The sequence below is a fragment of the Halichondria panicea genome, chromosome 3 (genome assembly GCF_963675165.1).
Source record: "Halichondria panicea chromosome 3, odHalPani1.1, whole genome shotgun sequence".
Taxonomy (NCBI): domain Eukaryota; kingdom Metazoa; phylum Porifera; class Demospongiae; order Suberitida; family Halichondriidae; genus Halichondria; species Halichondria panicea.
The window spans coordinates 4,413,851-4,440,173 of NC_087379.1; the positions used below are offsets into that span (position 1 = coordinate 4,413,851).

The window sequence follows — 26,323 nt, forward strand, 5'->3', positions numbered from 1 at the left end:
GGGTGGGGCTGGATGCGCATGCGCTGTATGACATCAGACCCACACCCATGTTTGTTGCTCAGCAAGCAGCCCCTCCCCCAATGCTGCACCACCACAACACAACCATTATAGCTGCTAAGATGGCTCACAGAGAGATTTCACTGTTTCTAAAGTACCCAGGGCCTCCAGTAGCTCTGCAAAGGCTGCAACACAGCTTCTTAGAGTGTGTGATTGAGTACAAGATGGGTAAGTAGCTATAAATGTTTAATAGCATAATTATATTTAAAACAAGTGAAATTGGCATTCATTATCAGGTTACAAATGCTGTGGCTTCATAATGTGGCGTAGCTGATCACACATGCACCCACTTATAAGTCATCCATGCTCACTATTGCTCGTGCAGGTTCAACAAATGAGTTGCAGACTGTTCCACCATCTCAATTGAGGTCAGCCTACCAGTTAAAAGGCACTGCCATGCTAGTCGATGATGAGCTAGTCGTACAGTTTGTACCTAAAAATGCTGGACTCCACTCAGTGCGTATCTTTAGTGATACGAGGGAAGTTTGCCGACCAATAGCCTTCATCATCAATCAAAACAGCGACGTGGAGACTACACCATACGATAAACCAGTAAATGTTACTTCTTCCCTTTTCAAGACCCCTCCTCAAAGCCAGCCATCATATCAAACTGCTATGCCTTCTCCACCTCAGCAGTACAGTCCCCCAGAGCAGTACAGCCCTCCGAGCGTCTCCCAAAGAGAATCCTCCGTGATGTCACAGATGCAAGACAGAGACAGTTTCTGGCAGAATTACCCCACCGATCCCACTGCTGCTGGATTCCAAGCACCGGTCACACATCAAACTTCCCCACAACACAGGGTGTCGGGTAACATGGCAAGACAGAGTTATGTAAGTTCTACTCCACTTGCTGGAAGACCCATTTCCGTTGGTCCAATGGACGAAGCTGCCTATGCAGGTGACCTTTTCACGAGCAAGCCTGAAAATAACACTTTCAGTTCTCTGTATGCTGCAAAGAAGAGAGGACAGCAAGTTGGTACAAGAAAGGCATTCATGGAAGTTGACCACACTCGAGTGATGACACAAGACACATTCAAGATGTTGGAGAAGGATATTGATGCAGTGGTCACTAGAGGACACAAGGGAAAGCAAAGGTGATACCGTAGTGCTAGCATTATGTGAGCATGTGTTTTGGCTAATTTTAAGGCTCCGAAACCATAATTTTATGCGGTTAACTCATTTCCCGATTAAACGCGGTGATTTCAGTGGTATTTTACAGGCCCGACTAAAAGCCATTTAATTGTTGTGTACAGCAGGATAGCCGTTAGCATCACATAAAGAGCGTTAGTTAGATATAGTACATTTCTAGCACTACGGTATTCTATCAGCAGTTCACTATAGCTACCAACATAATTATAGGTGGTACATATTACTTTATTATTAATGAGCAACTTAATTATACCACGTTGAGACGGGAGCTGATTACCGCCAAAATTAGAGGTGTCGTTTTTTTACAGAGGTGCATTTTCTAGAGAGGTAAATTTTTCAGAGAGGTTTGTTTTTCAGAGAGCCTATTTCAGCCAATTCCACCCATCAGATGGTCATGTGATTTGGTCACATGACACATTGCATATAGTGTGCAGTAGATCTACTTGCATTTCAGAAATTACTTTGTCCAGCGCTTGTTTGTGACCACAAACTTATACTTCATGCACTTGTTAAAAAAAAAAGCCAGAGGAGACAGCTTTGTAAAATCACGTGTCATGTGACCAAATCACGTGATCATCTGATGGATAGAGTTGGCTGAAAACACGCTCTCTGAAAAATGCACTTCAGAACGAACCTACTCTGTACAAAACGCACCTCTCCAAAATAATTACACCACCTTTTTTTTCAAAACGCACCTCTGCATAAAAAACGGCACTACCTAAACACACCTGTAAAAAAACCGGCACTACCTATTTTTGCAAAACGCACCTCTATACTTTTCATTGCTAATTTTTGGTAATCAGGGGTTGGTAGATTATGCTGGCATAATTTTGAGCATAATAGGCACATTTTTTGAGTTAGAATTATACTGGCATAATAGGCTAACAATTATGAGGTAGGAAATACAGGTCAATACAAGTCATATAGTATACATAAATATAGTATACATGTGAACATTTGTAGGCCTGATGGTCGTGATGGAAGTACTGATGATTATATTTATCTCCTTGGCATTCTGTTTTATATAGTGTTAATAAATTAATTATGGAGTCATGTGGCCATTATTTTATAGTTTGTGCGATGACATGGGATCTACGTCGTGCTTTGGAGGGATAATGTGGGAACTATGGGTGATTTGAAAAAATAATAATCAATTATAGGCAATTTGAAAGAATAATAGGCTGTTAACTTAAGCATAAAAGAATAATAGGTAATATCTCAAGCATAATTATTCTACCAACCCCTACATGCACCTCCCATACTTGAGTGCATAAACTCAGTTAATGAGATAAGGTTTGTATAAAATCATACCACTTTCATATTCCAGTTACAGGTGCGCTATCTGTAGTAACAAGCTCAAAGCTTCAAAGATGATTGAGCTTGGGGAAGAAGGGTTCTGCGAACGCTGTTTCAGGAGGCAGTACATCTTGCGTAGTGCCATTGAGCATTTCATGGTCCCAAGCATTCAGGAATGTACAGTGGAAGTTCCAGGTATGTGAGATAATAGAGGTAACTTACACGTATTGAAAATTCAAATAGTGAACAAGAGAGCAACCAAGTTTGTCTCTAGCAGGAAAACAATGCCAAATGTCAATCTTCGAGGTAAGTGATGTGCTTTGATCCCTCTATAGCTTATAACCAGCTTACATTAGGGCTGGAACCAAATGAGATTAAGTATGCAATCAGCGAATTTAGGAAATTCTCTCCTGACGACAATGGTAAGTTCGTAATTTTTGTAATGATAATCAGTAACAAAGCAAATTCAAAACAGGTTGGATAACGAAGGCAGTGCTGCTACCCTTGATGAAAGCGTGCTTCTCTTATAACCTGGGTAACCAAGAGATAAAGTCCTTGCTGTCCAGTGAAGCTCTACAGTCAGTGGTTAGTAAGGCTGTATCACATTAAAATATAAGTCACCACTATAGAGCTCATGCAGCTTTGGCATAATTTAATGGTGATTGCGTGTATTGTAATTCACCTTTAGATGACCAGCTTTGGGCTAGATGAAAGAGATGAAGTCCATGAGATTGAGTTTCTTGCTCTTGTGGCATTTTTGGCAAGAGAGCGGCAACGACTTAAATCTTCAAGCGATCCAAACAACAAATTCACCGGAGCAGATCTTCAAATGGCATATGCTTTCAAGAACCACTTTGAAGGACAAAAACCAGCTCAAGCTTCAAAGAACCAAGTTGTTGCTTCAAGTGTCCAGCCCCCAGTCCAAACAAAACTGGCATACGCAACTCCTTTGCGTGACCAGTCGGCTCGATTTCGAACCAGCAGTGCTCCACCTCAAGGCTATACTTCGAAAGTGCCTCTTCGCAATCCAAATCCTCAATTGCTACAACAACGACAACAACAAGGAGAGAATCAAATGTACCCACGAGATTCTTCTAGATCTGTGTATGCACAGTCCGGTTTGAGCCAAGCTAGTGGTAATCCTCCTGTAGCCGGACAGAGAGGCAGTGGACTGCTCTCACCTATTGCCCCACAACTGCCATCGGGATTTCGATCCAAGCCACCAAGTCAGCACGACTTCTCTGAGATCCAACAGCCACAAGCTCAGTTCCCACAGTTCTCACCAGAAAGAAGCTCTTTGGGTAAGGAGTCAATAGACATAATTTTATTGTGTATGTGCATTCGAGGGTAGGCATGAGGCTGGCCTGGGAAATTTGTATAAATACATTGGCGATGAAATTCGAAGCACGCTATACAATTAATACTCCCCCTTTAACAATGCAGTGTTCCCGCAGCAAGGCGGGCTAAGGCAGTCTGAAGGAGGCCTGCTGGCAGACCTACCTGAAGAGGATCAGGACGAATCTGAGATGCCTACCCTTCCTCCAAACAAGGACCCAGCGGGGCAAACTATCACCAACCCCCTTGGCAACAAACGACAGGCAAACTCCAAACAGATGGTATGTTTAAAATGTATATAAAGTAGATCAATGGTGCAAGAGTCTGTTAAAAGGACACTGCTTTTGGTATTCAAATTCTGGGATAGAAAAGCCAAATTATGTTCCCAAAGTGCTATCTTGTCCTTTATTTCGCTACTGTGAGTTATGACTGACATATACAAAGTCAACATATCCGTGCGAAGAATTTACTCTTTCCCAGTGTTTTACAATTATAGCTATACGCGTCATAATCAATATAATATAATTATAGCTACAGAATGCAATTGACACGTCTCTTATTCAATTATTTAGATGGAGCAGTTGAAGCTGACTGGTGGCAGTGCTGACTCTTGGATGCTGTACTAGTGTACAACAGTATAGCTTAATTATAGCACACGTCAGTCACACAACCCAGTTTCACAATAGTAACAGCATAATTATAACAAAGTACATGTAATTGTTGTTTATGTTAGTGCACTTCAAAGTCATGCAGTCTTTACTCTTTACTTTGTGCAAATTCAAAGTTATAATAATTATAGCTACACTTATAAAATATAAAACCTACGACTATGATGTCGCACATGAACGACATGAAATACTGTACAACTGGAAAATTTGGCGAATGAGCCATTTCAACCGACTTAATTTGGCGTCTCAGGCGTGGCTATACCAGCAATGACGTTGTGTCCACCGGAAAACTTTAAAATGGCAGTTTAAATTTGGCGATCTTTGGTAAAATCCGCCAAATCGGCAAATTAAAACATACACCAAATTTTTTTCGTACAGTAATATTTACGGACAAGGCAAGATCTGAACACCAGAGTGACGTGTACCAGCACAACTGGTTCTCCACTATTCCAACAATAATAATAATTATTATACATGTAGGTTACTATAAACAGAACGTTGCATATAAGTTTGTAATTACTCCACAAAGATGAATTAAAAGCAAATAAAAAAAAATATCCAATAAAATGTTCATTTGGAAGGGTACATAGAAATTTCAAGAAGTTTTTGTGAATCCTTTAGAGCCATTTGGACCTCTGCAAGAAACGTTAGGCATAAATCTGACTGTTCACTACCATACTATAGAACTTACGAGTACCGTATAAGCTCGTGCCACATTAAAATAATGACGCTGGGTAAATGTGACTGTATTCAGAGATGGAAAATTAGTTTTGAGGCTGGATGGTGTGTCTTTAGAGGGCCGCCTTCTAATAACAGCTTTTCCAACCTCCTAATACGGCCATCTTTACCAGCGTAATTGTTTTAATGTGGCGCCTTAAATAGAGCTTATACGGTGTTATAAGATATACGTAATAGATATAGCATGAGACCAAGTGTTTTATGAAATATACAGGGACAAGCTTGAGGGTGAGTTGTTTGTATATTGCATAATACACAAGGAATCTCATGCTATTATGTGTTTAATATAAGACGACCTTACCAAAAACATGCCTTGAGGCTATGTGTGACCGTGTAAGTAATAACAACACGAAAGGGACTGTATGACTTTTATTAAACTTGACAACGCGATATAAATTCAGTATACATTCCACATCAAAATACAGAACGGAATTAATAGACTTACTTCGGCTGTCGATTGATTACGTCATTGTTGCTGGTCTTGACTGCACTACCAGCAGAGGTGGCTCTGCCCTGAGGCGGACTGTATGGAGGGTAGTCATGACATATGTAGTGTACAGTGTGTACAGTAAAAACTCAAAGTGTAACATGCACTTTTACTTGCACAAGATGCACAGGACAGAGGTAATGACTCAATAGCTTAGACTAGGCCATTTTGCCATCTAATTACATTAATCATGTAATCGTTGTAATCGTGGAAAGGTGTGAACAGTGACAATTAACAATTATAGTTTATGTTTACCTGTTAGTTGACGATTCCCCTGATCGGTAATCAGAGCCTAAAATCCGTGCTCTGTGTGCAGAAAAACACAGTCAACCATAATACACATACACTGGGACCTCTACAACCTAGCATATAAGCTATGTATAACACTACAATTGATGGTCTTTCCTACATTGTAATTGTAGGCAGTGTACCCAACCTTACCCCCCCTAAACCTTAAATCCTTAGACTGCAATCTTAATTCACACACCTAGCTGAAGCATACTCAGCCTCTCTCTCTGCAAGTGTCTTGTACTGCTTGGTAGAGGGGGCGTGTGCCGAGGTGGGGTGAGTGGGGGGTGACCCATCAGATTTACGCTTTAAGATCTTGATCTATGCATAGAAGGACTTTGAATACAAGAACCTACATGTACATGTACACGTACATACATTATCAAGCAGCGAGAATTGGAGAATTTATAATAATAATACATGTACATGTAACACATGTATCTATTCTTCACGGTATCTCTACACTATTATGCACAGGAACCTATAATTACGACAGCTTTATGTGCATAATTATACTGAGCACATGTAACGTAGTCCCATAAAAGTTACATGTGCTCAGTATATAATCTACTGCCACACTTACTGGTGCTACATACTCCGTCCGATCTGAGTCCTGTATCTTGAGGGGGAGTTGAGTCTGGGGTTCAGAGGTGGAGCTAGGTGGGGGGGCTTGGGTCTGCTCTGTGGGAGGTCGTGCCTTGATCTTCACCACTTTACTGTGTGGTGGCGTGGGTGAGGATAACCATTTAAATTCGTATTTTAGTGAATTCATACACGGCTAGGCATTTAGAAGTACATGCACGTAGCACTACTAACATTACATGTACGATACATCACTGGTATGTGTAATTATTGCATGTATGCCTGCTTTGATCAGAAAAAAGTACATAAACAAATATAATCCTAATATCACACACAAACATTAACGGTATTAGGGGGACACAAACCGCGCAAAGAAATACTGTATCAATACATCCCTAACTTACATGGGCTGTAACTGTTTATGTCGCTCTTCCATACGACGCTCTAACTCCTGGAGTATGTGTGTACAGTTAGGGTGATTGGCAGTATGATACGTTCACATACTATCACGTAAACACATTGGTACTTTTACACAGTGTGCATGTGTGTTATTTCTAGTCTCGACCCATCTAAGTACCTGACAAGAAGTGTGTGTAGATCTATCAGAACCATGCATAATACATGTGTGAGCTTTGAACCTATTAATTTTATTAGACTTTCAAACAAGTCACTCACTTCAGTGTCAGCATCTTCCCAGTTGTCTACAACGCTTTCTTCTTCTTCAGCCATTGATACTGGTACTGTGTATGTGTGCAGACAACAGGGACCGCACACATATATCCAATTAAAGCACACCTGCTTCTGAATTGAAGAGCACCCTCATGGCATAAAAAACTTTGTGAGTGAATTCCTGTACAACGTACGAACAAGGAGAATGGGAAAAAAGACAAAGGTGCCTATTCAATGTTTAAATCTCTATGCTTCTGTATAGAGGTCTATTTGTATAAAACAATCACATTGTGCCTGGCTAGTGAGTATAGTATAGTAGTCTAAGCTCATAAAAGCTGAGATTGTAACTGCCTAAGCCACCGACTGACTGTCACAATGAAACTATCATCATTTATCGTGAGCGTACATTGCAGCTTAGTTTCTGTAGCTGTACAGTGTGTAGAACTCCACTTACATCTATATAAGTGGAGTTCTACACGGTACAGCACGGTACAACTACATGAATGTAGCTTGGTACCGTACATTCATGTACGTATGTAAGCTTATTTCATTACATTTTCTTCAGGACAAAGATAATGCTACTGATACCAAGGAGAGGAAAAAAGCTGTAGAGGCTGTTGCTAAGCACCTGCGATTCAGCCTGTCTGTCAAAGAGGCTCAGGTCAAAGGCAAAAAGATTGAGTATTTCTCTGGTTCCAAAGCTGTTGACTGTCTCATGTCTTCCAAGTGGACGCAAAAACCCAAGGATTTGGACTCCTATACCCCGTACTTCACCTCACGATCCACTGCAGTGGACTTCTGCACACAGTACGTGATACAATCATAATATTGTATGTACATGTACATGTGCATTGCGTATAGTGTGTGTACTTTAGTTATGCCTGTAAACGTGTCCAGGTCTATTGCGGAATCGCGAGACACTTTATTATGTATGTGACAGCCCTTATTTTGCACTGAAAAGTTATTTGTCAATCTGTGTGGTACTTTTTACTTTCACTCCACTGAATGTCAGTACACTCTCCACCTTATGCAACCTTATGTATGTAGTGGTGGATAGGTTTTTCTACTTGCAAGTAAAGGTACATAACTACATAATTATACCAATAACTACGTTCTACAGTGGAACCTCTATTAAACAGACACTATAGAAAGGTGGTCTCAGTTGAGAGGTTCAATTGTATGCTATAATTATGAGTAAATTTATGCTACAAGTGAATCTTGGAACTTTGGTAACTGCTTCTCTAGCTCATACACGCTTTGAAAAGGCTACAGAACGAGCTACAGATACTGTAGGTTTTAATAGTTGTGCACAAGTACTGCATATCTCAGTACTACCATTTAATTTATCAGACACTTCTAATAATCTCGGAGCAATGTTCGTTATTCTAATACAGCGGTCATTCTAGTGCTTTAATTTCACTAAATATCCGGACATTACTTTGAAAAGTTAAGATGCGTTCCAAGCAATGTAGCTTTATACAGTTAGCAACAGTTCTGCAGTTAGATAGCTTGAGGATTAGCTACCTAGTGCAACAACTACATGTAATCAATCACACACTGTACTATTAAGCTCTCATGCAGATACATGCCACATGCCTGGTCTAATTATTCTAGACATCTCAGTGTGCTATATATAATGATCTGTTTCAATTTTATCATATTTCTTTTTAGCTGTTGTCCGATAAATATGGTATTTTTCTGCTGTTTTCTAGTGTAGCTGGATGTTATTAGATAAGGGACTAGAAAGCTGTTGTACGGAGTAGAGAGGTGGCCGTTTCGAGAGATTGATTCATACTGAAGTCTATGTATAGTTTCAATCCGAACCTGAGTTGTTGGTCGTTTTATAGCGTGTGGTTGGCTTTTCGTAGGTGGTCTTTATGAGTGGTTCCATTGTAACTCTTTTCAGTAAGATTGCATGTAAACCTATGTGGTTTTCAGGTGCAGTAGCTTCCTTGTTACATGTACATTTGTACTGAATTGTCTGACAGTGAATGAACAACTAGCTTTTATGTTCGCGGAGCATGTCTAACGTGACGAGTCTGTACATTCAGCATCAATGAAGTGTTAGTGTTCTGCTTTCTTTAAATGTGTATAGATAATTGTAAATTGTCTTGTTTCTTATACTCAGATTACTGCGTCAACGTTTGTTCATTCGTCTGAGGAAAATTGACGTGGCTCCAAAAAGTGAACCATCGCCAGCCCCAGGGGAGGAGGGGGAGGGGCCTCGTAAGAGAAAGACCACTGACTCCCCCAGAGCCAAGAAGGTCAGTATCACAGAGCACATATTTTATTAGGGTAACTGTGTTCACAGAGGTGTTAGTTTTGACAGTGGATGTTCTATACATGTATTGATGTGAGAGGAGATCATGCGTCATTGGGGCAACTTGTTCTGGTATAGATCCAGCTTTGTGAGGGGGAAATATTATGTGAGACAAGAAGGCCTCACTAGCTCTCATGAGATTCAATGCATCAATTGGTCCTTAATTTTACTGAGATATATCGTGCACAATGCAGCGCTGTGCCCGGAATTTTTAAAGTTGTTGCTATTTTCAATCCTCAATCTCAATTCAACGCACAAATGTACCTTTTTTTTTAACCGAAGAGGTAGTTATCTAGTGGTTGCTAGTACCGTCAACCAAGCACCAGTGGGGGCACATCCCGACAATGTAAGGGAGAGTTACATATTCATGTAACTGCATGTAACTTCCTGTATTAGTATGATTTGTGTGCATACATATACGTAGGGTTTCATCTAGGATTAAAAGTTGGGGAGTGGGGGAGGTTTGGTTGCGCACGCTGCTAGGTGTTTGGCCACACCCCCTTTTACATTAGTGCATCACAGTTACAGTAGATCTAGTTATGTATTGCACATCACAGACAGTACTAATGTGATGATGTTACAATGAAAGCCCCGCTGGTGCTGATGCCTCGGTGGAGGTGCCAAAGCTACATATAACCTACTAATAGCTAGCTTTATACACACATTGATCATGATTTTGCTGCATGCAGAATCCAGAATCACAGGGAGTAGGTAATGATCTACGATGATTGTAGTTAAAAATGATCGATGCCAAAAGTTCCAAGTGTAAAATTAATGGCTGCAAGTCAGCATGCAGAGCCTTGCAGCTCTCTTCTCACTCTTGCAACTACCAATAGCTAGCGTTCTAGTGCAGAGCTAACTACTAAGTAGAGTAGCAACACTCGGTGAACAAGTTTTGCTACGCACTCTTCTGAAAAGGCTGCAATGGCATTCCAAGTAAGCAAAACTAGGCATAACTCAAGAACGAAGTTTTATTTTGCAAATCCACGAATTAAAACCCAAGAGAACATGACTAGAAGCCTATAGAAACTCTTACTTGCTACTTCATTGATCCTTGAGCAGCTGTAGCAGCCTGACTACACACACACACACACACACACACACACACAGACACACACACACACACGTATACCTCGCTTGCGCATGCGCACCGAGGCATAATAATTATTTTTGGGGGGAAGGTTCACCCCTGCCCCCCCCCCCACTAGATGAAACCCTGTACATACATGAGCCAGATCATGGGGTTCAATGGGATGATTGTTGTTTGTTACAGAGCGAAGGGAATGACAGTGATGTAGGGAAGAAAAGGAAGAAGAAATTTAGACTTGAGCTGCATGAGCAGCAGTCAACATTTGTGGACTCTCCCGATGAGGTATGTACATATGTGTTTTAGAAAAAACCACTAGCACTGATCTATTTATTCTGGTGTACGTAAAATACATGTGATGGAGTTTAAGTTTGTTAAACGAGGTTAATGGGGTGGAGCGTATGCCTCACATGTATATGGTAAAGCGCATGAGTAATATCACATGGCGTAGTATCACATGGCCTCGTGCTTGCTAATAGCTTAACTGTTGCTGGTTAGCTATCCTTCAATTCGATTGTCTCCTCTACAAGGGAGTCAAGTGTGTTGTCACACTTACACAGGAGCTGGCTTTATCAGTCTGAGCATCCAAACATAAAATCGGTCCTGGCAGGAACAGCTCACAGAGCACAGGGCATCAGTCCAGTGGTAGCAACCTGTAGCCCACAGGTTAGTAGCAAGTAATTAATCATCCAGCATTCCATGGATTATGTGCTTAGCGGGATGCAGACATCCCAGCACTGGCACTATAGGCGGTCCAGGGTATTGGCATCATGGTAATTAATCCGTTTCTGACACAATCTGAACCACCTCCAAAGGTGGGTTGGCTAATCCGGATTAGAACCCGGATAAGGGCCGTTTACACGAACGCGGTTAGGTTTAATCCGGATTCCAACCCAGATTAAAGGCCTCGTGTAAACGGGGCTTATGTAATTAAGCACCCTTGATCCAGGGTATTGGCATGGTAATTAATCACCCCATTCGACGGTCCAGGGCTGGGCAGTCCCGTAGGCATGACCCCTGGGCACGGACCTTTGGTACTGTTAGTATGTACATCAATGTATGTACCGTATAGCGGGTAATTTTCGGGGGACAAAATATTCGTGGTTCAGCAATATTGAGACATTTCGTGGGTAATATTTTCGTGGTTGGAGCTTGCACTGCAGGTAAAGGTAGGCAAGGTCGCTTCATTTGTGGGTAAAATATTCGTGGTCAGACCTCCAACCACGAAAACCACGAATATTTTGCCCCACGAAAATTACACGCTATACGGTATGTAATTAAGCACCCTTGATGAACTTTCCGTGGGGGTGAGTGGCTGTGATATCTGCGGGGGTGAAGTGCTTAGCGGGACAACGGCGTCCTGCTAATCACCTAACCCCCTCTCCAGTTACCTCCCCCCCCCCCACCCAAATGGTCGGACGACCCTGGGATACATACTGGCAATCGAGGACAGTGGAACACAGCCCGCCCACTAAGTAAACACACATTGGCGGTCTGGTACCGTAAACGCACGCAGAATACAGACTGGGCAGTCTGACAGAATACGGTCTGAGGCATTGACAGAATACGGACTGGGCAGTCTGGGGCATTGATCGTGAACTCAGAATACGGCATTGACAGTGAACTTAGAATACAGACTGGGCTGTCTGGGGCATTGACCGTGAACACAGAATACGGTCACGGTCTGGGGCAGAATACGGCATTAACACAGCCTAGAGTAGATAAGAACCATCATTATTTCCTTCCTAGAAGTGGAGCAACACAACAAACACATAAATTGAGCGCGTTACTTGTCATTTCCTATTATATAGCTAGCCAGTATAACTCCTTGCACACACAAAATTATATTGCGTGGTAAAACTCTTCAATTGATGAATTAATTGAGCCGCATGAGGTCACACTAGCTGGGCGTTGCCCGGACAAATACCCCGACAGTATATATTGTTAGTCATGGCGATAGTTCTCTGTGCAAGCTGATTGGGCTGCACTCCTCAGTACAGCAGCACAACTCTAGAGTATCTCCAACCAAGCATGTGATCTTATAATTATTGTTCACATTCCATCTCACTAAGGCTGAGGATAAAGTATCACACCGACACCACTAGAATCATATAACCCAGCAGGGGAATAGAGAAAGGCCTCACTAACATAATTATTACGTGTGTGTGTATTGTAGAATAGCTTAGGTTTCCACGATCAACACATGCTTCATCAGGTATATTTACATGACTTGAAGACAATGATTCATACCATTCGATTTTCATGCCTCAGGCTTCCAGCCAATTCTGGCAAAACGGGGTTCTAATGAAAAGTCTGTAGACTCATCATAGCTGCTTTGGTGGTGGGCTGTCGCATTGCAGACCCAGACTGTAGGAAAACAGCCTCTACACTCTAATATTTCCTTTCTAGCCATTCTGGGCAAGACGTGGCTCCAATTTAAAAGTCGGTCGAACAAAGCAAGCTATCGCTATAGCGTGGAACTGACTGTCGCATAGCTCTACACATTAATATGTACTCTCAGGCTTATGGTCATTTCAGGCAAGACATGACTACACAAATAGGGCTATATGCAATGACGCCATCATCATACAGCCGCGTTGGTTCTCGGGAACTGACTGGTGCATGACAGGGCTGTCTCCATCCTGTCAGTATTAAACTTGGACAAAAAGGAGAGCACAACAATGTGCCGTACAGAACACCATTAATGTCTTCATTTGGCAATGTTCCTAACAGAGCGTGACTAACATTGTTAGCCAGTTTTGTCGTTAGTTCTGTACGCCGTCATAATCATAACGAAGTAGACGGTACATGTACATGTGGGGGAGTCCTATACATACACTTCCTTGTATTTGTGGGCTCAGTTAAATAAACAAACAATACTACTTCCTTTGAGGGGGCTCGCAGCTAAGCTTCTCACCTCTTTATTCTCCCTCGCCCAGGGATTAATGTTATTGATAGTCATAATTATTCATTAAGGTCATCTCCAACCGGGCGATAATCGCTAATGATATTCATAACTGCGGTGTTGGGCTTGGCTTACGATAAACAGCTCAGCCCCTTCCCATGTCGCTCCACCCTACCAACTCCCCTGGCTGTGTAGTTAACTGGTGACTCTACTGAAGTCAGCCAATCAACATCAGCGTAACAAACATTAACTATAATTTATGTGTTACACTTTGCTTGTTTGTATATGTAATTAGTAGAACCTCGCTTATCCAACCCTCCATTACAGCTTATTTCTCTAGGACAGTGTCAAAGTTCAACTAATAATCATGAAATGGGCGTGACCTTTAAATTCGCATGCACAATGAACATTATTATGTTACCATGGAGACATATCTGTTTATTATCTTCTGCGCATGTGCATACGACCATATGCACTAAATTTGCACTGCTGTTTATCAAATAAGTGCATGGGTGAATCAAGGCATGTTTGTTATTCATTCGATTATCCGGGATATTTATTCAGTTATCTGGCCTCCCTAAAGTGTCTGGATAATTGAAGTTCTACTGTAGCAGGACACTGTGTGTTTGTTGGGAAAAAGTACACAGTAGTCAGTACGACACAGTAGTCAGTATGTCAACATATAGCTTATTTTTGTATGTAGCAAATCAACGTTTAACAATCTGCACACATTCACTCACTCACAGATCTACTACTGGCAGTATGACCCTCCAAGCAGAACCACGTATATCATTGGAAGTGCAATTGGTGAGATATCTACTGCATTTGCGTTTGTATCCGAGGATTAGGAGTCAGTATTAGAGTAGTATGGTTAAGAGTGCGGTATGGTTGCTTACTTTGAAGGCTACTCTTCAGACTCATGTGTAGCAACATCTGTGATTAATCGTTTATGCATTTATCTGCAGTTTAGTAAAAAAAATTCGAACGCAGCAGGTATTCAAAAACAAGTCCCTGTGCAATTACTCGCTTGACGGCATGTAATTATTGGTACGGGGTTGATTGCTATACGACTTCCAGTGCACTAATAGCACATTAGTAAAAAATATATATTTGATATAACCACACACACTACAGTGGTTGGTGCCGTCACTTTAACCCTTCAGCCACTGTGGCCTGACTCAACACGGGCTGGTGTGTGGTATGCCAGTATGGGCCTCTTCGGTGTGATGGGGTTCCTTGTCCTCCTTATCATAGGTGAGAGAGTCTTGTAGTCTGCTACAGGCGGAAAATCTAGCCCCCCTCCCATTTAATTTATTGGATGCTCTGAAACACTTTGTGTGTTCACTACAGTACTGCATTAGTTGCCTAATAGTCGATCAGTTATGTGTACATTGTATAATTGCTAATTTGAAAAGTTCCCCCCTCTAATTGAACAAACCCTGCAAGTGTATTTGTGTCAGTTGCCATGTGTACGGTTTCATAAGGTATCATTCCCTTCTATAATCATTGTTTTATAATCATTGTTGTGCACACACCTAACACTCCATGAAATGTGATAAGCTTTCAGTAGTTGCAGGAGATTGAGGTTGTTGCTATGTTAACACACAGAATGGCCAGTTTTAACCTACATGTTCATAACCAACCATACATGTACATGCATGACAGTGCAGTCATGTAAGTTGACACGGAAACCAATAATGGAATATCCCTTTATCTAGTAATTCTGTTTACCATACAGCGAGATGGTTTGTATTTGGACTAGTGCAAGTGTTCACTGCTGGAAAGCTCCACTTTTGGGTTATGCCTAATCTAGACAATGAAAAATGTGGATTTTTTGAATCATTCCATCCCCTATACTCTGTTGAGTGGAAGAAAGAAAAATCGAAAAAGAAAAAGAAGCAAACAGGAGACGACAAAGACACGCAAGAGGTCTCTGATGACAATAAAAATGGAGAAACAGAAATAGAACTAGAGAATATGAAAGAGGCTTCTGAAGACTCTTAAGGCTATAGTATTTATTAGACAAAAATCATCTTAGTCTATGTTTATATCACCTATTATTTCTGTCTCGCTCTCAACAATTGATCGTATTAACCTGTATCTCAGTGCTGTGATCAGTATGTTAGTTGTCTGTGCGTGTGAATTCAGGGAATGTGTTGTAGTACTCAGGGCCCCTAGTTGGGCGTGGCCCGACCTTCTGTTAGGACGAAGAATTCCCAACGAAAGGTCGGGCCAGGCCCAACTAGGCATGCCCGATGCACATTAAATTTGACAACACCAACATGTGTATTCCCCATTGCAATTAACATTTTATGACCCATGCACATCAGCAACAACACGTGTACTCCCTAACATTTTACGTCTTCAGCGACAACAATTACCTTGTACATGAATTTTAATTTGTGTTGCACAATCAACACATACTGAAAGCTTAGCCTAGACTGGTAAAGATCATGCATGTGGATATTATATAATATTGATATATTATCATTCTTGCACACAATGCAATGTGCATGCATGTCAAAGATGGCTAGTTGTGAAGAATATAAAAACATCTTCCTTCAAGATTTTAAGGCATATCAGATCTTGGCTCTCACTGTTCCACAGAACTTGACTGTGTGGACTGAAAAAGACTTAGCATGGAATGTTATCTTCTATGTGTACAGTGCAGTACTAGCTGTAGCTTTCCTGGGTCTGGGAGTTGTGTCAACATTGCTGCTCTTCAAGAAAAACTGTGTCAGACTACAAAGTAAAATATTTGTTACTGTATATACATGCATCGCTGTTCTCAGTTTCAGTCGTGCATTATGGTTGGCATTAGATCCATTTGGACTAGTTGGATTTATCGCCACATCGTTTCCTGGCTGGTTTATCATATCGAGAAGTATCGAGGCTCTTGGATTCCCAAGTCTGAATGCAAGCTACACACTGATGATTGTCGCCCTATTAAAAATCAACACAAAACCAGGAGTGCCGTGGCATCACCAGTGGAAAATCATACTGCCCGTGGTGTTTGTCATTTTTATCATTGTGATTGTTACCGAGGTTATTGCCATGTCTGTACACTATCAAGGTATAATAGCAATCCTAGTCTGCGAATTTCTTTTGGCAGTTGCAGGTGTAGTAGTTTGTGTGCTATTCTTGTTCGCTGGAAATCGAGTGCTACGAAAACTCAACCAATCAGAGACAAAATCAATGCGTTTGTCAGATGGATCCTCATCGACTTTAGAGCCCAACACTGCTGAACGTAAGCAGATATTTGCTAACAAAGAGTTGCAGCGACATCAAGCTAAAACTAAACGAACCAAACAAAAAATTGTGACTATCACATATGCTACTGTTGTATTTTCGATCCTGTACTCTCTGATAACAGCCGGAAGACCAGTTCTAACCGCACATCTGTTTTTTGGTTCATGCTTGGGATATCACGGACAGCAAGGTCCTTCTTCAGCTTGGTTGGTGCTGGAAATCAGCCAGAGGGTGACTGAGGTAGTGCTAGCGTTGATTCTACTCTACTCCATTACTGATATTACAGTTGTAAAGACAATCATCTGTTTACGACGTCAGCAAACTATAGACCCTTAGTGTATAGACTTATGTACGTGTACATGTACAATTACTCTAGGGTAACTGAGGTAGTGCTCTACTCTACTCCATTACTGACATTACAACAATCTGTTTACGGACATCGGCAAAGCTATAGACATTATAGCTCAGTCTGTATGTGCATGCATGGATGTGTGTAACTCGCATAAAATCCTATACGGCTATATAATTATACTTGCTACATAATTATATATACACTAATTAATACGGACACCTGTATAACATTATTTACATGTCAAAGTAAATGCTAGGTGCATGGGTAAAGATCATTAACTCAATTTCCTTTAACTGACAGATGTGAGTGGAATTGGCACATGCACATCTTATGTTTAGTCTATGATATTGGAAAGTTAAGATAGTATATCTGCATGTACAGCAATATATTTATGCTCACATGAATTTAGTCGAGTATAGATATACATTCAGTTATAAGCTTGTAGACAAACTCACAATGGTACTGTGCTTGCTGTTGCTGCTTTAGGAGGAGCCGGTGGACAGCAATCATTGCTCAGCTGGTTAGACTTAATATATAGTTAACTGCATGATATATAGTCTAGCTGATCAGTTGTACCGTTTGCTTTGATGTATTACAGTATAATTAGATTGTCTTATCCCCTTTGTCTCTTCAGCAATTTTAAAGGGACCATGCATCTCAGCTGCTGGAAGAAACCACAGGAGGCACAGCTGTCTTCACATGCACTGTGTTTGGTGCTACGTACTGATCCGAGAACGCAGTCATCCCGTCCTTGTCGGTATCTCTTCAATACAGAATTTTCTGGAATATACAAGCACCTGGTCTTGACCTCTCTCTTTTGCAAGGAGACTTGCAAATGATATTTTCAACTTCTGATTTACTGCCACAATTACGAAACAAAGGAGTGATTATTTCCACAAACTGCTTGAGTAGAATCTTTTTTGATGACTACAGACACCAGGCTGAAGAAAGATTAGCCTCGGAGCCGGCTGATTTTTGCTTGAATGAACTGTCCTGTAGTGGTACTATCGCCATTCCGGTGAATAGTGTTGCCAACAACACTAAAATAACATGTGGGGTATATTCAACTGATTGCAGAGAAGACCCTTTCAACTTGGAGAATGACGAGGTCTTTGTAAGTAATGAGGGGAGACTGGTAGTTCGAGGTGAGTAATTACTTCATTATCATTCAGACCTGCATGCATGTAAGCTAAGGTACATGAAGATATGTGACAAGCTCTGGGAAAATGACCATATTGGAGCAGGTATTGGTATTGAGCAATATAGCCAGACTTATAGACTACAGTGTATAATGTCATAATAATTTTTCTTAGCTTATGTTATAGTTATACTAAAGCCCTGTTTACACGACACCTAATCCGGATTGAATCCGAATCCAGGTCAGATTTTTCTGAGTAGTGGACATAGTAAAATGACCACTAATTTCATTTGCTCAAATATTGGCTGATAGGAAGCTACAGCCTTACTCTAGAAACACCCATGAACATGTACAACACCTCAGAATTAGCCTTTTGTGCTTACTCACAGCTAAACCGCTTCTGACACAATCTGAACCACCAAAGGTGGGTTGGCTAATCCGGATTAGAACCCGGATAAGGGCCATTTACACGAACGCGGTTAGGTTTAATTCGGATTCCAACCCGGATTAAAGGCCTTGTGTAAACGGGGCTTATGTAATTCAGCACCCTTGATCCAGGGTATTGGCATGGTAATTAATCACCCCTAAAAGAGCATTCGACGGTCCAGGGCTGGGCAGTCCCGTAGGCATGACCTGGGCACGGACTTTTGGTACTGTTAGTATGTATGTATGTAATTAAGCACCCTTGATGAACTTTCCGTGGGAGTGAGAGGCTCTGATATCTGCGGGGGTGAAGTGCTTAGCGGGACAACGGCGTCCTGCTAATCACCTAACCCCCTCTCCAGTTACCTCCCCCCCCCAAATGGTCAGGCGACCCTGGGATACATACTGGCAATCGGGGACAGTGGAACACAGCCCGCCCACTGAGTAAACACACATTGGCGGTCTGGTACCGTGAACACAGAATACAGACTGGGCAGTCTGACAGAATACGGTCTGAGGCACTGACAGAATACAGACTGGGAAGTCTGGGGCATTGACCGTGAACACAGAATACGGTCAGAATGGTCGTGAACACAAAATACGGTCATAATACAGACTGGATAGTCGGAGGCATGGACCGTGAACACAGAATACACGGACCAAGCGAGGGCGATCCAGCTAATCATCGATGCCTCAGTAAACATGGCCCTAAGTACGGTGATCCCAGCATCATGTCGTCCGTTCGAACCGCCGTGGCCACCGGCGCCCCTACAGTGCCAACCGCAGGTTAGTAATGTAATTAGGCACCCCTTGATGACCTTCCCGTGGGGGCGAGTGGCTGTGATCCATGCGGGGGTGACGTGCTTGGCGAGACAATGGTGTCCCGCAAGTCACCGACCCCTCTCCAGTCACCCCCCCCCAATAGCTGGGTACGGTCAGGCGACCTTGAACAGACCGTACAGTCTGGGGCACTGATCGTGAACACAGAATACGGCATTGACCCTAAACACAGAATACAGACTGGGCTGTCTGGGGCATTAACCGTGAACACAGAATACGGTCAGGAAACCTTGAACAGACCGTACGGTCCGACTACTAATACTGACCGTGAACACAGAATACGGCATTGACCCTAAACACAGAATACGGCATTGACCCGAAACACAGAATACAGACTGGGCTCTCTGGGGCATTGACCGTGAACACAGAATACGGTCAGGCGACCTTGAACAGACCGTACGGTCTGGGGCACTGACCGTGAATACAGAATACGGCATTGACCCTAAACACAGATTACAGACTGGGCTGTCTGGGGCATTGACCCTGAACACAGAATACGGTCAGGCGACACCGTACGGTCTGGGGCACTGACCGTGAACACAGAATACGGCATTGACCCAAAACACAGAATACAGACTGGGCTGTCTGGGGCATTGACCGTGAACTCAGAATACGGCGTTGACCGTAAACACAGAATACAGACTGGGCTGTCTGGGGCATTGACCGTGAACACAGAATACGGTCACGGTCTGGGGCAGAATACGGCATTAACACAGAATACAGTCAGGGCATTGACTGTGAACACATGCACTAATACGAGTTTGGCCGACCGGGCGGTCTGGGGCAGTGGTCGGACGACCTTGAACACAGAATGTTAGACCAGGTGGTCTGGGGCATTGGTCGGACGACATTGAACACAGAATGCAGACCGGGCGGTTGGGAGCATTGGTCGGGCGACCTTGAATACAAAACACAGACCAGGCGGTCTAGGGCAGTGGTCGGGCCACCTTCAATACACAATACAGTCTAGGGCATTGGTTGAGCGACCTTGAACACACAATACAGACCAAGGGGGCATTGGTCGGGCGAACTTGAACACAGGATACAGACCGGGCGGTCTAGGGCAGTGGTGCTCTAACTGATAGCGATACGACAAGCAGGCTAATTCTTTAGCAGCTTATACAGACCAGGCAGCCTGGGGCATTTGTCGGCAAGTTTAAATTTGTTGTTTCGGTTTTTAAGTATCATGCCAATAATTATGTATGTGCATTTATATCACGAATATTGATGAGAAACTAGTTGATTGTACGTAAATAAGAGAGCATAACGATCATGGCCACCTTAATTGCTCTTCTGGCACCAAGGGTGTTGACGCCTTTTGTGAAACGTGTACTTATATAACATAAAGCTACCATTGCCATGATCGATATCATGATGATCATGTTGCGGCGTCAGCCAGGAAACTCAAAAGTGGAAAATAGTTGAGCCATACAGCTCTCTTGTAGCTACCAACAGCTACCGTGGTACATTAGCATTATTTGCTAATTAAAATGATCAACAGCTAGTATTCTACAGTGGAGCCCCTCTATAACGGATACCTCTGGGGGGTAGGCCTGTGCAATTTGTTCACCTATTCAAATTATTTATTCGCACTTGATCAGCCTGTTATTCAACTTCATCACTGAGTCTATTATTCAAATTAATGACACCTATTATTCAAATCATTCAACATACACAGCAGCGAAATAAAACACCTATGAATTATATAGCACCAAAAAAACGATTAAGTCATTAAAGTAGCAAACTTTAATACGAAAAAAAAAATGCGGTTTTAGCATTGATTAGACTGGTTTACTGCCATGTATGATGTGGGCGTGTTCTGAGCTACTGCGCATGTGCAACTCAATGAACTAGTTTCACAGTGCCTATTATTCAAATTGTAAAAAAGACTGCCTATTTATGTTAAAAAAAATTTTTTTATTCCGGAGTATTTGGCACAAGCCTACTGGCGGGCAATGTTTTGGCCTTTATGCAGAGGTGGCCTTTGTGGAGAGGTTGTTTTGTACACAAACTGTTCACTGACTTGGGACCTTGGGTGCCTGGCCGTTATATAGCAGCTGGCCTTTGTTCGGAGGTGGTTGTTACAGAGGTTCCACTGTAAGTTGAAAAGGTATATCAACATTACTTGGCAACAGAAGCAGATTATATAGAGACTCGTACCTGCACTTGCTGTCAGCTGTCACACAAACACACCCAAACACCTCGCTGGCGCATGCGCACAAGGCAGAATGAAGTCGTACTGCGAACTTGGAGACATAATAATTGGGTATAGATCATGCATGGAGCTAACCCTTTACCTTATTACCAGGTTCAACCTGTATTTGATCCTGCTGTTGCTAGAATTAAAACGCAAAGGGATCGAGAGAATCTCCCGTATTGGCATCTGGGCTCACGATCTTTTACCAACGTTAGGCGATCATTGCACATGTGTAGCAATTATGATACACCAGCTCTAGCCTCGACTCCAGCCCCTTGTCTTTCTCAGCGGCTTGGAATCGAGGCTACACCAGCTCAGACGGGACACGGGACCACATGCACGCACATCTGTAGATCAAAGCAGCTCAGATCATTGCCCGCACCAATTTGTGTTTATCTCTGCCGAAGAGGCATACCCTGCTAGTCTATTAAGCCTAGAGTAGATAAGAACCATCATTATTTCCTTCTTAGAAGTGGAGCAACACAACAAACACATAAATTGAGCGCATTACTTGTCATTTCCTATTATATAGCTAGCCAGTATAATTATAATCTCCTTGCACACACAAAATTATATTGCGCGGTAAAACTCTTCAATTGATGAATTAATTGAGCCGCATGAGGTCACACTAGCTGGGCGTAGCCCAGACAAATACCCCGACAGTATATATTGTTAGTCATGGCGATAGTTCTCTGTGCAAGCTGATTGGGCTGCACTCCTCAGTACAGCAGCACAACTCTAGAGCAGGGTTTCATCTAGTGGGGGGACGGGGGGAGCTTCCCCCCCCAAAAGAGAGGGGAAAATAGGAGGAGAGAGAGGAAGAAGGAGGGAGAGGGAGAGGGAGAGGGAAAGGGAGAGAGGGAGGGAGGGAGAGAGAGAGGGGTATTATAACCAACATTATCTAGACACGGTCTTTTGTTACATGTAGCTTTGCTAGAGGATGCTTGGTCATCACCTATAGTCTTACCACAAATCTATCCAATTGCTTTTATGGTTTCTATAGTGTTCTATAGATACGGTCCACAATTTCAAACCAGCATACCAAGTTATATGGAGTTGTCTGTCAATGCACATTGCCAGGAGTACATCGTTAATAGGCACCAACAACAAACAATATAGGGGGTGTGGTGACCGGAAGTGTGTGTGGCCTCAAGTTTTTCGCGCTAGCACGCAGTTTCTTTTCAAACTTCCCCCCCAAACTTAAAATCCTGGATGAAACCCTGTAGAGTATCTCCAACCAAGCATGTGATCTTAGAATTATTGTTCACATTCCATCTCACTAAGGCTGAGGATAAAGTATCACACCGACACCACTAAAATCATATAACGCAGGGGAATAGAGAAAGGCCTCACTAACATAATTATTACGTGTGTACACGTGTATTGTAGAATAGCTTAGGTTTCCACAATCAACACATCCTTCATCAGGTATATTTACATGACTTGAAGACATAATGATTCATACCATTTGACTTTCATGCCTCAAGCTTCCAGCCAATTCTGGCAAAACGGGGTTATAATTATAAGTCTGTAGACTCATCATAGCTGCTTTGGTGATGGACTGTCGCATTGCAGACCCAGACTGTAGTAAAATAGCCTCTACACTCTAATATTTCCTTTCTAGCCATTCTGGGCAAGACGTGGCTCCAATTTAAAAGTCGGTGGAACAAAGCGAGCTATCGCTATAGCGTGGAACTGACTGTCGCATAGCTCTACACATTAATATGTACTCCCAGGCATATGGCCATTTCAGGCAAGATATGACTCCAATTAATTGGAACAAATAGGGCTATATGCAATGACGCCATCATCATATAGCCGTGTTGGTTCTCGGGAACTGACTGGTGCATGGCAGGGCTGTCTCCATCCTGTCAGTATTAAACTTGGACAAAAGAAGAGCACAACAGAACACCATTAATGTCTTCATTTGGCAATGTTCCTAACAGAGCGTGACTAACATTGTTAGCCAGTTTTGTCGTTAGTTCTGTACGCCGTCATAATCATAACGACGTAGACAGTACATGTGGGGAGTCCTATACATACACTTCCTTTGGCTCAGTTAAATAAATAAACAATACTACTTCTTTATTGGAGGGGGCTCGCAGCTAAGCTTCTCACCTCTTTATTCTCCCTCGCCCAGGGATTAATGTTATTCATAGTCATAATTATTCACCAACCGGGTGATAACCGCTAATGATATTCATAACTGCGGTGTTGGGCTTGGCTTACGATAAACAGCTCAGCCCCTTCCTACGTCGCTCCACCCTACCAACTCCCCTGGCTGGGTAGTTGGTGACTCTACTGAAGTCAGCCAATCAATATCAGCGTAATAAACATTAACTATAATTTGTGTGTTACACTTTGCTTGTTTGTATATGTAATTAGTAGAACCTCGATTATCCAACCCTCCATTACAGCTTATTTCTCTAGGACAGTGTCAAAGTTCAACTAATAATCATGAAATGGGCGTGACCCTTAAATGTGCATGCACAATGAACATTATTATGTTACCATGGAGACACATCTGTTTATTATCTTCTGCGCATGTGCATACGACCATATGCACTAAATTTGCACTGCTGTTTATCAAATAAGTGCATGGGTGAATCAAGGCGTGTTTGTTATTCATTCGATTATCCGGGATATTTATTCAGTTATCCGGCCTCCCTAAAGTGTCTGGATAATTGAAGTTCTACTGTAGCAGGAAACTGTGTTTGTTGGGGAAAAGTACACAGTAGTCAGTACATCAAAATGTAGCTTATTTTTGTATGTAGCAAATCAACGTTTAACAATCTGCACACATTCACTCACTCACAGATCTACTACTGGCAGTATGACCCTCCAAGCAGAACCACGTATATCATTGGAAGTGCAATTGGTGAGATATCTATTGCATTTGCGTTTGTATCCGAGGATTAGGAGTCAGTATTATGATTAGTAGAATGGTTAAGAGTGCGGTATGGGATAATAATTATGATGCAGTTGTCTGTAACATTTCAGCCGCGGGCATTATTCGAAAACAAGCCGTGCAATTACTGGTCGGTATGTGATATGGGATTAATTGCACTGCTTGACCATACAAATTCCAGCGCACTAATAATATTAGTAGATTTGCAAAATAATGCTTCGTTCTCGAGTTATGGCTAGGTTTGCTTACTTTGAAGGCTACTCTTCAGACTCATGTGTAGCAACATCTGTGATTAATCGTTTATGCAGTTATCTGCAGTGTAGTAAAAAAATTTCAGGCGCAGCCGTTATTCGAAAACAAGTTCCTGTGCAATTACTCGCTTGACGATATGTAATTATTGGTACGGGGTTGATTGCTATACGAATTCCATGCAGTGCACTAATAGCACATCATACAATTAGTACTGGTATATTAAATATATATTTATACATAGCACTGGTACATTAAATATATATTTGTACATAACCACACACACTACAGTGGTTGGTGCCGTCACTTTAACCCTTCAGCCACTGTGGCCTGACTCAACACGGGCTGGTGTGTGGTATGCCAGTATGGGCCTCTTCGGTGTGATGGGGTTTCTTGTCCTCCTTATCATAGGTGAGGGAGTCTACAGGCGGAAAATCTAGCCCCCTCCCATTTAATATATTGTATGCTCTGAAACACTTTGTATTCACTACAGTACTGCATTAGATTGTTCACCATAACCTCATAGTCGATCAGTTATGTGTACATTGTATAATTGCTAATTTGAAAAGTTCCCCCCTCTATTTGAACCCTGCAAGTGTATTTGCGTCAGTTGCCATGTGTACGGTTTCATAAGGTATCATTCCCTTCTATAATCATGGTTGTGCACACACCTAATACTCAAATATGTGATAGCTGTCACAGTCACATTCTTAGTTGCAGGAGATTAAGGTTGTTGCTATGTTAATACACAGAATGACCCGTTTTAGCTGGACATGTTCATAACCTTACACGTGCATGCATGACAGTGCAGTCATGTAAGTTGACACGGAAACCAATAATGGAATATCCCTTTATCTATTACCATACAGCGAGATGGTTTGTATTTGGATTGGTGCAAGTGTTCACTGCTGGAAAGCTCCACTTTTGGGTTATGCCTAATCTGGACAATGAAAAATGTGGATTTTTTGAATCATTCCATCCCCTATACTCCGTCGAGTGGAAAAAAAAAGAACCAAACAGAAAACGATAAAGACACGCAAGAGGTCTCTGATGACAATAAAAATAGAGGAACAGAAATAGAACTGAAAGAGGCTTCTGAAGACTCTTAAGGCTAGTATTTATTTATCATTTTGAGACATAAAAATTAATCATCTTAGGCTATGTTTATATCACCTATTATTTTTGTCTCGCTCTCAACAATTGATCGTATTAACCTGTATCTCAGTGCTGTGATCAGTATGTTAGTTGTCTGTGCGTGTGAATTCAGGGGATGTGTTGTAGTACTCAGGCCACGCTCAATTAGGCATGCCCCATGCACATCAACAACATGCATGTGTACTCCCTAACATTTTACGTCTTCAGCGACAACAATTACCTTGTCAGGGT

At 42.1% G+C, this 26,323-nt stretch overlaps 4 protein-coding genes across 4 annotated transcripts; 3 read left to right on the top strand and 1 right to left on the bottom strand.

Annotated features, from left to right (window-relative positions):
• Positions 1-55: 55 nt before the first annotated feature.
• On the top strand, positions 56-4,657 carry LOC135333632 (uncharacterized). Its single transcript, XM_064528633.1, has 9 exons — positions 56-225; positions 383-1,151; positions 2,534-2,697; positions 2,746-2,808; positions 2,859-2,924; positions 2,978-3,087; positions 3,191-3,803; positions 3,946-4,118; positions 4,410-4,657. Exons 1-9 carry the CDS (start codon positions 81-83, stop codon positions 4,461-4,463), a joined length of 2,157 nt encoding a protein of 718 aa, XP_064384703.1. The 5' UTR covers positions 56-80; the 3' UTR covers positions 4,464-4,657.
• A 295-nt stretch (positions 4,658-4,952) lies between these two features.
• Positions 4,953-7,370, bottom strand: LOC135333640 (SUZ domain-containing protein 1-like). Its single transcript, XM_064528641.1, has 7 exons — positions 7,276-7,370; positions 7,005-7,051; positions 6,602-6,734; positions 6,218-6,339; positions 5,986-6,036; positions 5,689-5,766; positions 4,953-5,140 (listed from the first exon to the last, which is right to left on the bottom strand). The coding sequence occupies exons 1-7, from the start codon at positions 7,327-7,329 to the stop codon at positions 5,101-5,103; spliced, it is 525 nt and encodes a 174-aa protein (XP_064384711.1). The 5' UTR covers positions 7,330-7,370; the 3' UTR covers positions 4,953-5,100.
• LOC135333636 (translocation protein SEC62-like) lies at positions 7,346-15,724 on the top strand. Its single transcript, XM_064528637.1, has 7 exons — positions 7,346-7,492; positions 7,835-8,076; positions 9,398-9,533; positions 10,863-10,961; positions 14,328-14,388; positions 14,716-14,835; positions 15,320-15,724. The coding sequence occupies exons 1-7, from the start codon at positions 7,475-7,477 to the stop codon at positions 15,583-15,585; spliced, it is 942 nt and encodes a 313-aa protein (XP_064384707.1). The 5' UTR covers positions 7,346-7,474; the 3' UTR covers positions 15,586-15,724.
• A 132-nt stretch (positions 15,725-15,856) lies between these two features.
• Positions 15,857-26,191, top strand: LOC135333635 (uncharacterized). Its single transcript, XM_064528636.1, has 5 exons — positions 15,857-17,702; positions 17,817-18,327; positions 24,598-24,658; positions 25,229-25,348; positions 25,807-26,191. The coding sequence occupies exon 1, from the start codon at positions 16,039-16,041 to the stop codon at positions 17,164-17,166; it is 1,128 nt and encodes a 375-aa protein (XP_064384706.1). The 5' UTR covers positions 15,857-16,038; the 3' UTR covers positions 17,167-17,702; positions 17,817-18,327; positions 24,598-24,658; positions 25,229-25,348; positions 25,807-26,191.
• The last annotated feature ends 132 nt before the right edge of the window (positions 26,192-26,323 follow it).